General features: G+C 33.9%; 1 protein-coding gene across 4 annotated transcripts in view; it reads right to left on the minus strand.

Moving 5' to 3' along the window:
* The window catches only part of Lgr4 (Leucine-rich repeat-containing G protein-coupled receptor 4), a 329,080-nt gene that overhangs the window by 175,930 nt on the left and 138,813 nt on the right, over positions 1-14,337 (minus strand). For 3 of the 4 annotated variants that reach the window (XM_074185450.1, XM_074185449.1, XM_074185453.1), the window contains one exon: positions 335-472. The exons of the other annotated variant lie outside the window; for it this stretch is intronic. In XM_074185450.1, the coding sequence (XP_074041551.1) occupies positions 335-472 (138 nt within the window). The remainder of the gene's footprint in view (positions 1-334; positions 473-14,337) is intronic. 4 annotated transcript variants of the gene reach the window in all.

Genomic DNA, 14,337 nt, shown 5'->3' on the forward strand with positions numbered 1-14,337 from the left:
TCTATTCAATTTCTTTTTTGTCCCCTTCAAAGTGTGACGGTGACAAAATTGATGTTTTTTTCATAGATCATAGAAAAAATGCGATAAAAAAAAAAGATTTTCAAGAAACCGATATGGGTCGTGATGGATAAAAAACTCTGTGGAAATCCGACCGAAGTTATTTTCTTTATCCTGTATTCAATATGAATTTCCACAAAATAAATAGGTCATCAATCGAAGGTCAAAGTTCGACTATTAAATGCCAGATATATTCACAAGTGTCACTAGACTTCCAATGTGGAGAGTATGTGAGAAATACCCAGCAGGGAGGAACCAGAATCGTTAATATACTCACCACAATCTTCTTCATCAGTTCCCATAGGACAGTTGGATTCGCCATCACAAATTTGATTTTGGGCTACACATAAAGTATCATTCGCACATTGAAAGTAGCCTTCTGTGCAGATACCTCTGGAATCTGTAGATATTTTTTCTGAAAAGAGGAAAGAACATCAAAATATAGAGTTTTCTCCGTAGCTCTGAATTGCTATATGCTATAAAAGTAATCTGGTTTCACTTGTCATGTTGAGAGCCTCACCCAACTAGTGAGTTGTTTGGTCAAATATTGTAAAAAACAATTCATCACCAAGTAGGTTATTTCAAAATGATAGTGAATTTTCCTCACTTGAATGAATCTCTTTGCTCTTTTGATTACCTTATGTCAATGTCCATCGTAATGAATATTTCCATTGTTTGAAAAAATAGTCGGGAATTTGAAATCATCAAAGAGTAAAAATGAATGAAATATCAGTTATGATAAAAATATTGAACATTCGAATGATCTATTTGCGAAATGATATAAGCAAAATGGGAAGAAATGAAGAATTATGAGTTAGAATGTCAGAACATATGAACAATTGACAATTTCGCAAGATTCCGACACAACCTGATTGATGGTGGTCAATTTGAAAAGAAAAGCCCAAAAAAATATGAATCAAATAGAAATGAGGAGTTGGTAGAAATAGGTGTTTTAGGAGCTGTTGAAAATAATCCCAAAACGTCAACGCGAAATTTGAAAATATCAACAGTCCTATAGTATTTCCAATATCAATTGAAACAGCACAGAGAAGGAATTCCCGCCTCGACATAGGCGTCGGCATATTATTTTTCAGTGGTAGTTTTTCAGTTACTTATTCCTACAATCATAGCAATTGATCACCCCATGAAAAAGTTATCTCAACTGAATTTCTCCACAATGGGTAATTATGAAAAACTTCGAAATTTAAGGTAGTTGATTTCCGAGTCGAAAACTTTAAAATACAATGAAAACACAAATAATCACACCGAATTCTCGTCAAATATATATTTATATAATAATGGAGGCCAAGAAAATTGCTAAAAAAATCAAAATTCTTCTTCGCTATATTCGGATAAGGTGGAATCATCATCGGGTTGAATAACGATCGGATTTATGGAACTTTGCACATAATATTTGTTCTCTTCTTTTATAACGTGGGCCACACAGTTCTTCCACACATCACTATTACCCACTTCATTCACCACTCGCCTCATATTGTCAAGTACTACAGCATTCAAAGTCGGTGACTGATTACATTTCCGCAAGCTTTCTTTCATTGTGGCCCAAACCATTTCAATTGGATTGAACACACAATAGTATGGAGGCAAACGTAAGAGAATATGACCACGTGTTTCACACATCGAATCAATAATATACTCTTTTCTAAAATTACGTTATTTTATGGTCGCCAGTAATACCTTTTTCGTTGGAATCTTTTCGGGTATTTTCATGTCATGATTTCGCCTGGAATCAACAACATCTGCTTTTTTTGTATTATTGTTTGGTACTGTAGTCAATAACCGAGAATGATACGAAGCGTTATCTATAACAATAACCGAGTTTGGAGGAATATTTGGGAGAAGCTGCTCACTGAACCAGGTTCAGAATAAAGCCGCAGTCATATATTCGTGGTAATCAGCAGATAAATCATTTATATTTTTGGTCGACAAAAGCAAAGTGTTAGGTACGAAACCACTTTCATTCCCGGCATGCAAAATTATAACACGTTTTCCCCTTGAAGAAGGTGTGTTCAAAACACAATACTTGGCTACGTCTACATAGCCACATTTGACTACATCATGAGTGTCAAACCAAGTTTCGTCGAAGTAGATTATATGCCTGCTGGATTCTCGGTAGCTTTTCATTTGCCTCAAATATTCTCTTCGGAGTTGAACAATGCGTGTCGATTCCATTTTGACCAGCCGATTGTTCAATTTTATATATTTGAAACCACAAGACAATAAGACACCTCGGGAAGTTTCCAAAAATTTGTAATTGTAATCGGGATAGTCGAGTAGTTTATACCAAATCATTTCCAAGGTTGGAACTTCATTTTTTTAATATACCATAAATTGTTCGCCGAATCAAATCTTTTGTAGCACCATCAACGTTTGCGAATTTTTTATTCCTATGTTTTCGTTTTATTGCATGGTCAATGACATCCCTTATTTTAATAACTCGAAGAACTGTCGAACGAGATAGTTTCGTTAACTCGCATATTCTATTCACAATAGCATTCAGTGAAGTGTGACAGTTTTCCTTCTTCAAGCATTCATGAATATTTAAAATTACTCGCTGAACTTGAACATGTAAGCCCTTATTTTCAAATTCCGGATCCCTGTCGATTGACACAGATTCCTCACACATAATGTTATCATTTGTTTCAAAAGGTCTCCAGTACCCAAAAACACTAAGATTTTCACAAAAATCGGTTTGAACGATGAGATTGGAACCTTTGGTGTAAAAGTTGAAAACTTTTTCTAGAGATCAATTACCCTAACACCAAACTGATATTTTTGTACTCGAACCACGTATCGCTAACAAGGTTAGCATCTTTAGGAGAAGCAAATTGATACTGAATCTAAAGACAAGGGTTAGCTGTTTATATACGTAAAGTTTTTTGGTCCGATCTGGACTTTGTTTGTTAAATGATGCTAATTGCTTTTTCGGTAATTAACTAGTGGAACCACTACCTGCAAATTAATTTGTCCCCTCTTTCATCTAGTGCTGATAAATTAATTTGCAGGTAGTGATCCGCTTTTTAATCTATTGTTGACAAATTAATTTGAAGGTAGTGGTTCCACCGTTCAGGTTTTCAACTTCAGAACTGACAAAATTGTGCTTCTACAGTAGTGAGGTGATATCTGTGGCTTTTATATGAGCTTTTTGCTGAACGGGTTCCAACTCGGTGACAGAGTTGTGATCACCTCGTTCAGAGTCGAAAACTATACCGAGTTCATCAGCTGCTCGGGCTGCTGCCCTAAAGAGAAATGCTCCAATTTCTATTCTATATAATGGTCGCGGACCATGCAGAAAAGGTATCCGAACTGCTGACGTCTTAACAGGCTACATTCAGTACCATTCTGTCATGTAGACACTCCAAACTCAAAAGTTCAGGGCTTTCCTGTTGTCGGGGGAAGTACAACTATGAAACGGACGATTTGGGATGCAAATTCCTAAACAGATGCATCATCTCTCGGATATTTACGTCGAGTTGATACACCTCCTTTCGATACAGTCCTATCGATGAGCAGGTTCTCTTTACATCCAGCGACTCCTTTCTTCGACCCTCTCTGCTTATATATCCGTTCGAACATTCGGCCAACTGCGGTGAGTATTCGTGTGTATAGAATACTTGTAAACAACTTATAATACGAATTCAAGCATAGATAGATAGATAGATAGATTTTTATTGATCCTTTTTGCTACATAATGATCAGATGGGATGAGTCATAATTGAAGTTGAGTTATAAACATGCATACATATAAACATACAAAAGTATAAACAAACATATAAATAAAAATCTAGGTCTAGATAGAATGCAAGTAAAATAGGTTTCACAATAAAAATAATTTTTTCCGGGCATCATATGAAATCCATCCATCATTCTCATATTGATTTCAATTTAAGAGCCACCGGTATACAGCTGTTTCAGCCTATTGGGCATCGTCAGCAACGGGCAGGCGGTCCTCGATTGAAGACAAAATGAGAAAAACCAAGAAAGTACTTGATAAAAATAGCTGCGTAAACGCAAGCGAAACATAAGTGGAACCACCTATTGGTGTGACACCCAAGTCAACTTGCCAAGTTTTTATATCAGTGTTGGTGGTTTGACCAATCAAACCACCAGTGCCAGTGGAAGGCGATGAGGCTGCTGACTTCTTCGCAAAGGAGGGTGTTGCAAGCAGCTTCATTGGACCAGAACCTGTCATTGGCATCACTTTGGGCTTTTCCAAATAAATATCAAACATCTGGATGGCAAGAAGAATTATGGACTTCTGACAGAATCTTTCAGGATTGGTGTTTACGCCATCCGCGTTTATTCATCCTTCGAAACTTGATACCAAATAGTTGTTGGACTACAGTAGGGATGAACTACGATGTTCAACACACCTTCTTACAGGTCACTGTCATTTGAATCATCATATGCAAAGACTGGGACTGTCGTTGAACAGTGTGTGTCGCCTCTGTTTAGAAAATTATGAAACAACAGAGCATATACTTTGTGCCTGCCCCGCTGGGAACCGAAACAGGTTTGTAAAGTTCGGCAGAGCCGTACTCCTAACATCTGACCTGAAAGACCACTCACCATACAAACTAATCGGCTTCGTTAAGAAGCTGGGTTCATTTGGTCGAGTGTGAATAGGTGTAAGCCACAACAAACCCTTGCGGGTTGCGGTGGAGGGTCGAATAGATTTTTCAATACTTGATAGGTTCAGTGTAGTACGTTATACTTTTATTTCGGCTACGTCAATAGTTTTAAAATTACCAAAATTGTTATTGTCGAAATTCTTTTCCGCCCCGTATTCTTGAAACAAAGCGCTCTAGTAAACATCTTCAAAGGACAACATATCCTTAAGATAGTCCAAAGTATAGTCCCCTAATATTTTGCAGCATATTTAAAACACCCTGTATATTCGAGATGAGTGTACCAGTCTGAAAAAATGAGAAAAATCGCTAATCGAATGTACATTATCATGTAAAGGTGAATGTAAAATTTTTACATTCACCTAATAACAGTCCACCACTATGCATTCTCGAAAATTCACACGTGAGTTCGGTAATATTTTCACCAAGCAGTCAATAAAAACATCTATTATTTTCGCTGGGGAATTCTTCCTGGGAAACATGGCCACTGATTGTAACTAATTCATTTGATCACGTCAATTCAATCAATACTCTAACTGGAAAATTAATTATGGACAAAGTTGATCACAAATTTAGGAAGTAATTGACGTTAATTAAAAAGTTTTATGAATTTTCCTTATTTGAATGTCATTCTTTCCCGATTGAAACACTATTATGAAGTGATTTCGTTGATTTATTCACTTTGGCAGACATTCTTTCAGTGAAACTAGCATCTAAATTAAAGTAGGAATATTTCAAACGTTCTTGGGAAAATTATGTTGGATTTTTCCAAGCTTATATTAGCACGATTCAGTGAATCAAATCCAAAATACTTGTACGTGTGATATCCGAAGGTTTTATGGCGGAAACTCTCAGCTCATACGAATATGTTCACAAATCAAAGACGTGATTCTCGGTTTATGTTTGTTCAATATGCGATCAAGATTATGGTTATGTTCGATTACGACTCACATCTGAAGTTACGTACTGAAAAAGTATTGCAATGATATCCAGCATTGATGAATATTCATAGTAATTTCAAAATACATTCAAAATACAATTTCAAATACATTAATCACTTTAAAAAGCTACTGTGCTAGCGAAACATGTGATATATTTTTCAAATAAAGTTTGTGGAGATCAAATCGTGAGATGTAGTTTTTGAAAAAAACCTACATTTTGTTTTACGAAATAGAGGACATTGGCAAATCAAGATCTTCAGATGATGTAGTGCTGCATGTTTCTCCGGGGTTTCCTGTAGCTGATAAAGTAAATGCGTCAGTGGAATTAATGAATTTGCTCCGGAGCGCCAATTAATTTTTGTTGTTGCATAAATTCATGATTTGTATTACTTCCTTCTTCAATATAATTCGTAAAAACTAATTTTTTCAAATATTTAAATTTGAAAAGGACAATTTATATTTGAAATATTCTCCTTTTAGGTTATCTTCTACAGATCTGTAAAGAAATGACAATGATAAACTTGAAAATAAATACTAATGTAGAAAGGGCAAGAAATTACTGCATTTAAAAACAGATTTTTGAAAAAAAAATTCTTTTTTATAAGGACAGAACACTAGTACCACAGAAAAATCCTTAATGCGCTCTGAAAGCTGAGCCTGTGCGAAAGTAGCTAAAGATTGAAATCATTTGGAAAAACGTTCTCAGGAAGTGTATTCCACATAAACGCAGTTCGGGGTGTACTAAGTTGAACCTCAAAACGATGAGCAGCCACAGTCAGTAACTTGAATTTATACAATTTTGCTCATAAAAATAAATATGTATCATCTGGTGGCGTTTTATAGACTATCCATTTTCTTTATTCGACCTATTTGAATCAAAATACGATTTGTAGTTATAATTCATCTTTCGATGTTGATTGATATCTAAAGCAAATGAACTTCAAACGTTCAAGCCAGTCTCTATATACCTACACAGTAGGTTTAATGGACTGACTGACAGAAAACAATTACTCCCCTGGCTAATACCACGAAGGGCGTTGGATTATATCCGACAGGCGTCAGTGCAGGAATTTTCACAGAAAATATCCTGCATATGCAATTGGCAATACAACTGAAAGAGTCGACCTTCAATTCTGCAGACCGATTTCGGGCTTATTAGCCACTCATCAGTGCAAGATAGTGGCCATTATTGACCTAAAGTCAATGATATTCTTTGCTTATTTTTGACAGATATCTCCTTTAGTTTGAAAAACAAGTTAGGTTAATTGTCATCAATTCATGTATACATGAACAAACAAACATATAACAAACTCATCATGGAGTTTAACTTTTCTGATACATTTTGACTCATACGGACATTTTTAGAGAGAAATTAAAAATTTGCTATAAAAATTTTAACATGACTGGTGCGAAGTTTCAATCACTTGGCTATTTGCTTAAACAAACCTTTGATTTAGAAAAAGCAAAGGGAACTGAAAAAAAGCAAATAATTTCGATGTAACTAATAAATATTAAACAACAATAATATTGTAGAAAATACAAATGGGTACAAAAAATTACCTATTGATCTGAATGAGGACTTATAGCATGTCGTCCTCCACGTTCAATACAAATTATGGTCCTTCTACTGACATCTGTAACTGCATTTTAGATAAATCGGGGATTTATATTTGCACAGCACTCGCGAATGGTATTTTCCAGATGTTGTAGGTCAGTGAATGGTCTACTTCGGTACACTTTTTGTTTCAGGTAACCCCACAAGAAAAAGTCTAAAGGCGTCAAGTCGGGTGATCTAGGTGGCCAATTATGTTCCCAGTTACGTCCAATAACTTTGCCTCTGAACATTTGTTGGGGGGACTGTTTTACAGCAACCGTGTTCTGTATTGGTGCGCCATCAAGCTGATACCATAGGTCGTATGTAATATTTGAAGGCATATTATCTAAAACTGTACTAACCTTATTATTTAAAAGGTTGAGATAACCGACGGATGATAAATTTTCCCCAAAGAAAAATGGTCCAATTATTTGGTCGTTAAGTATCCCACACCCATACATTAGTTTTGAAGGAATACTGATCACCACATTTAACTGTGAAATTGGGATTTTCTTGGGCCCACCATCGGCAATTTTGAGAACTTACCGTTCCATTTGAAGAGAACGTTACCTCTGTCCATAAAATTTTATACGGAAACTTTACATTTTCTTCTCTCTCTCCTTGAAACCAGAATGAAAACCCCAAACGGACATCAAAATCTCTATCTTCTAATGTGTTAATAAATTTTGGCTTTTAAGGCCAAAATTTATTCTTGAATAAAATTTTTCTAACACTTTCTCTCTTGTAATCGGTATTTTTTATAATATCGGTTATGCTCGTTTGTCCGTGTTCAATAATTTTTAAACAAATGTTAGGTTGGGCCTCCTCATCATATTTACTTGGAGTGTTTTTCTTAAATTGATTTGCTACGGATCCTGTTTCTCTGAATTTCGACATTATCCTTGACACAGTAGTAGGTATGTTGAACATTTTTTCCTGGATGCCGTTCATTAAAAATGTTAGCTATTTGCCGGTATGGTGTATTCTCACCACAAATTAAAACAATTTCTATTCTTTTCTGAAGAGACAACATTATTGCAACAATAACTTTTAAAAATTTGACAAGTGAATCAACAACTTGACACTACCATAGCATGCATTTTGTTTGTCAAGACCTGCTTAAAAATTTTATTCAACGTGATTAAGCATCCTTACCGCCCTAGATAGTGTTTATAAATAATCTGTAAATACTGAATATTGAAATTTCAATGTAATTTCAACTCTAGTAATTTTATTATTACTCATTGCTGTTTTTGAGTTATGTCTGCTTTTTCAAAATTGAGGATACTGACATTTGTTTAAGAAAATAGCCAAGTGATTGAAACTTTGCACCAGTCATGTTGAAATTTTCATAGCACATTTTTGATTTCTCTCTAAAAATGTCCGTATAAGTAAAAATTCATCAGAAATGTTGAACTCCATGATGAGTTTGTTATGTATACATGAATTGATGACAGTTAACTGAACTTGTTTTTTAAAATGAAGGGGATATCTGTCAAAAATAAGCAAAACGTTAACTTCATCCAAGTTGCATACAATTTGGCATATGGATATAAAATTGCCGTAGACACACTTTTTTCAAGTACCTTTTTGTTAAATTCGATCTAGCAATGCACTTTTTCAATTTAAAAAAAAAAAAAAAAGTTGAATTTGACAAACACTGAACGTCAGTGGGTCGTAGTTGGCCGCATCATTTTAAATTAAATTAAAAGCACCAACAAGTGCCGAAGTTAAACTTCATTGAAACTTTTCGAAAAAGTTTCCCATATGGTGCGCACTTCAATGGTGACACTGTATGTAATAATAATAATAATATAATAATAATGAGTTTATTCACCATAATGATAACAACAAAAATATTATAAAATAGGGGTGAACAAACAAAGGCATCACAAAAGAAACATTTTCGAAAAAAATGTTTCTTGTGCGTGATATCGCCTAGTATAATATGAATAAATGAATGAATAAATATACAATACATAGATAAATACACGAGTATCGTAAAAACATGAATAAATACACAATACATGAATAAATACATAATACATAAATAAATACACAATACATAAATAAATCCACAATATTAAGATAGATAAACGAATAAAATGAATAAATAACTTGACAATATATATATATATATATATACACTTACATACATATACACATACATATATATATATATATATATATATATATATATATATATATATATATATATATATATATATATATATATATATATATATACATATACATATACACATATATACGCATATACATACATCCACATACACATCTATACACACACACATATGACAATGAACAATATAATATAATATATAATTAACCGGGAGTCGATTATGATGATTTTGATACAAAAAGTAGGAGGCATGATTTAAGTAAACTCAGATCGACTGTGAGCATTATTTATCTAACAATTCGCTTATCACATTTCTCGGGTTGCTATTTATAAAGCATTTCAGTCGTTTTTTGAACATATTAGTGCTCTTCAAAGATTTAATCTCTTCCGGAATGTGATTATAGCATTTTGGTGCAAGGTAAGAAAGCGATCTTTGTGTTGTTGTTTTAGTCATAGAAGGAAGTTTGTAATAGTTTTTACTTCGTGTGTTATAGTTATGAACAGGGAGTTGGTTGGAGTGTTTTGAAGTATGATATTTGATACTTGTGATGAAGAAGTATAACTGCCTCAGGTCTAAGATCTGTGATTCAGAATAAAGTTTGTCAGAAGGATATCTGAGGTTTTTAGAGTATATCAGCCTTATGAATCTCCTCTGTATCACTTCTAATTGGTTTATGTGCGTCCTCAAAGCTCCACCCCATGCTAGAATTCCGTAGCGTAGATGGCTTTCTACTAATGCATGGTATAACATTCTCATCAGGCCCACAGGTATGTTTTCTTTGAGTTTTCTGAATTTGAATAGAATGGTTCTCAGTTTCTTTAATACGTATGCTATGTGAAGATCCCATTTTAAGCGATAGTCAATGACGATTCCCAAGTATTTAATTTTTTTTACAGGTAGTATGACAAATTTTTCAGTGGTGCTTTCTATTTTCAATTCTTGGAAATCGGGAAGTCCAGGTGAGCTGCAGCTAAACGGTAAGTAATGAGTCTTGTCTGTGTTGATTGTGAGTAGTTTGTGCTCGAACCATTTTTTTATAATTTCGAAATCGTGTTCAGTTTCAAGTTTCAGATTCTCCCACTTATCAGATTTATAAAATATAGCTGTGTCGTCAGCAAATCCAATTATATCCCCGGAGCATCTCAATGAGAACAATCCATTGATATATATATTAAATAGAATAGGCCCTAGGACTGTACCTTGCGGTACTCCATAGTCAATCGGCTTTACGTCACTGAGTACACCATCAACATTTACTGACTGAGTTCTATTATTTAGATAGCTCTTGAAGAGCTGCAAGCAGATTCCTCTGACACCAATATCTTCCAGTGACTGCAGAAGGAGACGGTGACTAACAGTGTCGAAAGCTTTCGACAAGTCTACAAATATACACAGACAAGGGCTACTCTCATTGAGGGCTTCTGTTATTTTTGTTGTTAAAGCAATTATTGCGTCTTCAGTAGATGTCTTCTGTCTGAAGCCAAATTGATGTTCTGATAAGATTTTATATTTGTTGAGGAAAGAGACTAATCTGTTTTTAATTATTTTTTCAAATATTTTCGAAAGATGGGTTATTAAAGATATGGGACGATAATTACTTATTTCTTGAGTATCTCCTTTTTTATGTACGGGAATTACTACTGAATTCTTAAATGCTGACGGGAATGTACCTTGTTCAATGCATTTGTTTACAATATGCTTCAAAGGGTCAATAATATGATAACATATAATTTTAATTGTTTCAGCTCTGAGATTGTCAGTACCAGCTGCCTTTTTATTTTTCAGTTCTCCTATTATGATCTGGAGTTCAGCTGAGTCTACCGGAGTGAAGACTAACGAGTTGGACATAGTTATTCGTCTTAAGACAAAATTTGGATCTTTTTTGATTCTGTTGGCCATTTTTCTACCCATACCTGAAAATGTGGAATTGAATTCGTTGGCTATATCTCTTCTGTCTGTCAACACCCGCCCACTTTCGTCAAGAACGGAGTCAATATATTTGTGGGTTTTTTCAGTTTTACTAATTTCTTGTACTACTTCCCATAATTTTTTTGTATTATGATTGTTTTGTTCTATTCGATCTTTATAATATTTTGATTTAGTTTTTTTTATGATAGTGTTTAGTCTATTTCTATACATTTTAAATTCAATTCTGAGTTCAGTATCATCAGGTTGTCTTAGGAGAGCTTTTTTCATTTTATTTTTTTTGTTTATAGAGTTCAATAAACCATCAGTAACCCAAGGTGCAATTTTTTTATGTCTCCTATTGAATTTTCTTTCCTCAGTACATGCATTCACCGAATCAGAAATAATATCAATAAATATATTTGTCGCAGAATCTGCATCATTAGAAGAGAATACCGGGTCCCAGTTTATACTTTTGAACGTATCGTTGAGTTTTTTTTCATTAATGTACTTGATAATTTTAGTTTGTTTGTTGTTATTACGAGTATGTAAACCAATTTCTCGAACTATTTTGGAATCGCAGATAGTTTACTGATAGGCCTATAATTTCGTATTGAGTTTTCCTTTTTATTTTTCAAAATTGGAATCACATCCGCGTTTTTTCAGTTTTCGGGGATGTTGTTCTATGTTATTTGATGGATTGAATAATCAAATAAGGGGTTCAGTTAAAGATTCAGGGCTTGCTTTCAAAAATGATGGTGGCCCATCAGACCCAAATGAAATATTTGGGCGAATGGAAAACTTGACAAAATGGTTATTTTCGGGTTTGAAGGCGGTGGATAATTGGAATTTCTTTCTGACGCTTTGATAGAGCCAGTGGCTAACTTCTTTAGAGTATCTTACATCCTGAGTTATTCTCCGATTAATGGATGATGATAATGATGTATGAACCTTTGAAGAAGCTAGCCACTCGCGGAGGCGAAACGTCAGGAAGAAATTACAAAAATCGACGGCCTTCAAACCCGAAAAATATATGACACTGAAATGAAAAACTTCATAGATTTTTTGGGTCAATCTGACCCAAAGTGGTAATTCGAATGTTTCATCCTTATCGAAATTAACGACATTGAACCGATCTCAATTAAACGTTTGTGAAACATTCATTTAATGTGTTTTCGATAACCAATTGCCACTTTATAGCATTTAGAGACGATTCGATGGATTTATGAGGTGATCAGTGTCTTTTTGAAAGCAGCAATCAAATTGAATGGGTGAATTTTATACCCGTTACTTAAATACGTATGGATGTTGAGGCAAAGTTAATGATGATATTACTAGAAGTTTGCAGTTGGATGAGTTCGATGTAGCATCCCAATCGTTCATGCCCGACTGAGCAGATCTCTGAATATTCAGATGTAATGTATTTCTCTGGCATGTTAGTTAATGTCAACTTATCACGAACAAACGCGACCCGTCTTCATAATCGAGATGAATGTTCATCATATTGAGAAAGACCAAGATCTGCATCGTCCCACTACGAAAAAAAACATAGGCCACAAGGCTCGAACTTGGGTGCCTATTTTATTTCTGTTTTTCATTGATGGCCTGGCGAAAATGACAAACTGTCTAAAACTTCTTTACGCTGATGATCTAAAGCTATACAGAGTAATTAGCAATTATGAAGATTGAATTTCACTAGTTCGGACTTCCACTGTCTAATATATAAAATGATTTAAAATCCCTGAAACAACTAAAAAAGAAGGATTAAAAATAAATAGCTGTAAATAACAATTATTTTAAGCAAAAAACCTGAAATGAAATAATAGTGGAATAAAATACAAGTAAAAATAAAACAATTGAACAAAAATTGAAAATAAAAAAAAACAAAATGAAAATAAAGATAAAAATAAAAAAGGTCAAGAGATTTTGAGCCAACTTGGTTCACGACGTTTCGATTGTTAGTATCAACAATCGTCTTCGGGTGATGACAGTCATTTTTTATTTTTATTTTCATTTTGTATTTCTTTATTTTTAATTTTTGTTCAATTGTTTTATTTTCACTAGTATTTTATTTCACAATTTTCCCATTTCAGGTTTTTTTTTTGCTTAACATAATTGTTACTTATTTTTTTATTATTTTCAATTATTGTTTTCTAGTTGTTTCAGGGATTTCAAATCAATTTATATTATATTAGACAATGGAAGTCCAAACTAGTGAAATTCATCATGAAACATTGTCAATCACCTTCAAACAAATTATGAAATTTACGAAATGAAATCGATTCAGAATTTGACTGGTGTTCCACGATCATTTACGTTTGAATATATCGAAATGTTTCATCTTATCATGTTCTAGAAAAAAGAATAAGTATAACTGAATTTCCCTATGTTATTGATAACATTCCAATTAGTCGGGTAAATGAGATGACAGATCTTGGAATCACTTTTGATTTTAAATCCACTTTCACTTCCCACATAGATCCCTCATTCAAATGAGTTCAATGGGATTCAAATCCGGATGGTAGGGTGGAAGTGGCAAAACCCCATCAAATTTGTGTCTAATATGATGCTTTTTATTTACCTTGATCAATTCTTATGTGTTTCAGCATGTTTGGGGTGAACATAATGTTTTTTTCGTGCAGACACTTCACCATGTCAACCTTCCTAGAATTTGTGTTGGGGGCTGGATCAGTTTGAATATTATGATATGGACCATTATTGGTCACAACCAGCGAATTCACAGGTAAATTTGGGATTACCTTTTCTTTTAACCAATCAACATGATTTTCATATTTCATTGCTGATCTCCTGATGTTGTACTTGATTTAAATACACTGTAACAACGTAAACTTAACAGAGCCATTTTTAAATATAAAAAGTGAGATTTTCAACCCTTATTTAGATAGGGAGAGTAGGTCGAGTGGCACCTTGTTTTAAAGGTCTTTCGAATACCTTCACACCTCTGTTGAAAGAAAATTTTTGTAACGATTAGTTTCCGAAATGATTTGAAGATTTAAAGGTATTTTTATTGAGTTCAACTCTTTTTAAAA

This window comes from Leptinotarsa decemlineata, unplaced genomic scaffold, assembly GCF_025532065.1.
Source record: "Leptinotarsa decemlineata unplaced genomic scaffold, Ldec_3_MD MMD2_tig00026374_RagTag_RagTag, whole genome shotgun sequence".
Classification (NCBI taxonomy): Eukaryota; Metazoa; Arthropoda; class Insecta; order Coleoptera; family Chrysomelidae; genus Leptinotarsa; species Leptinotarsa decemlineata.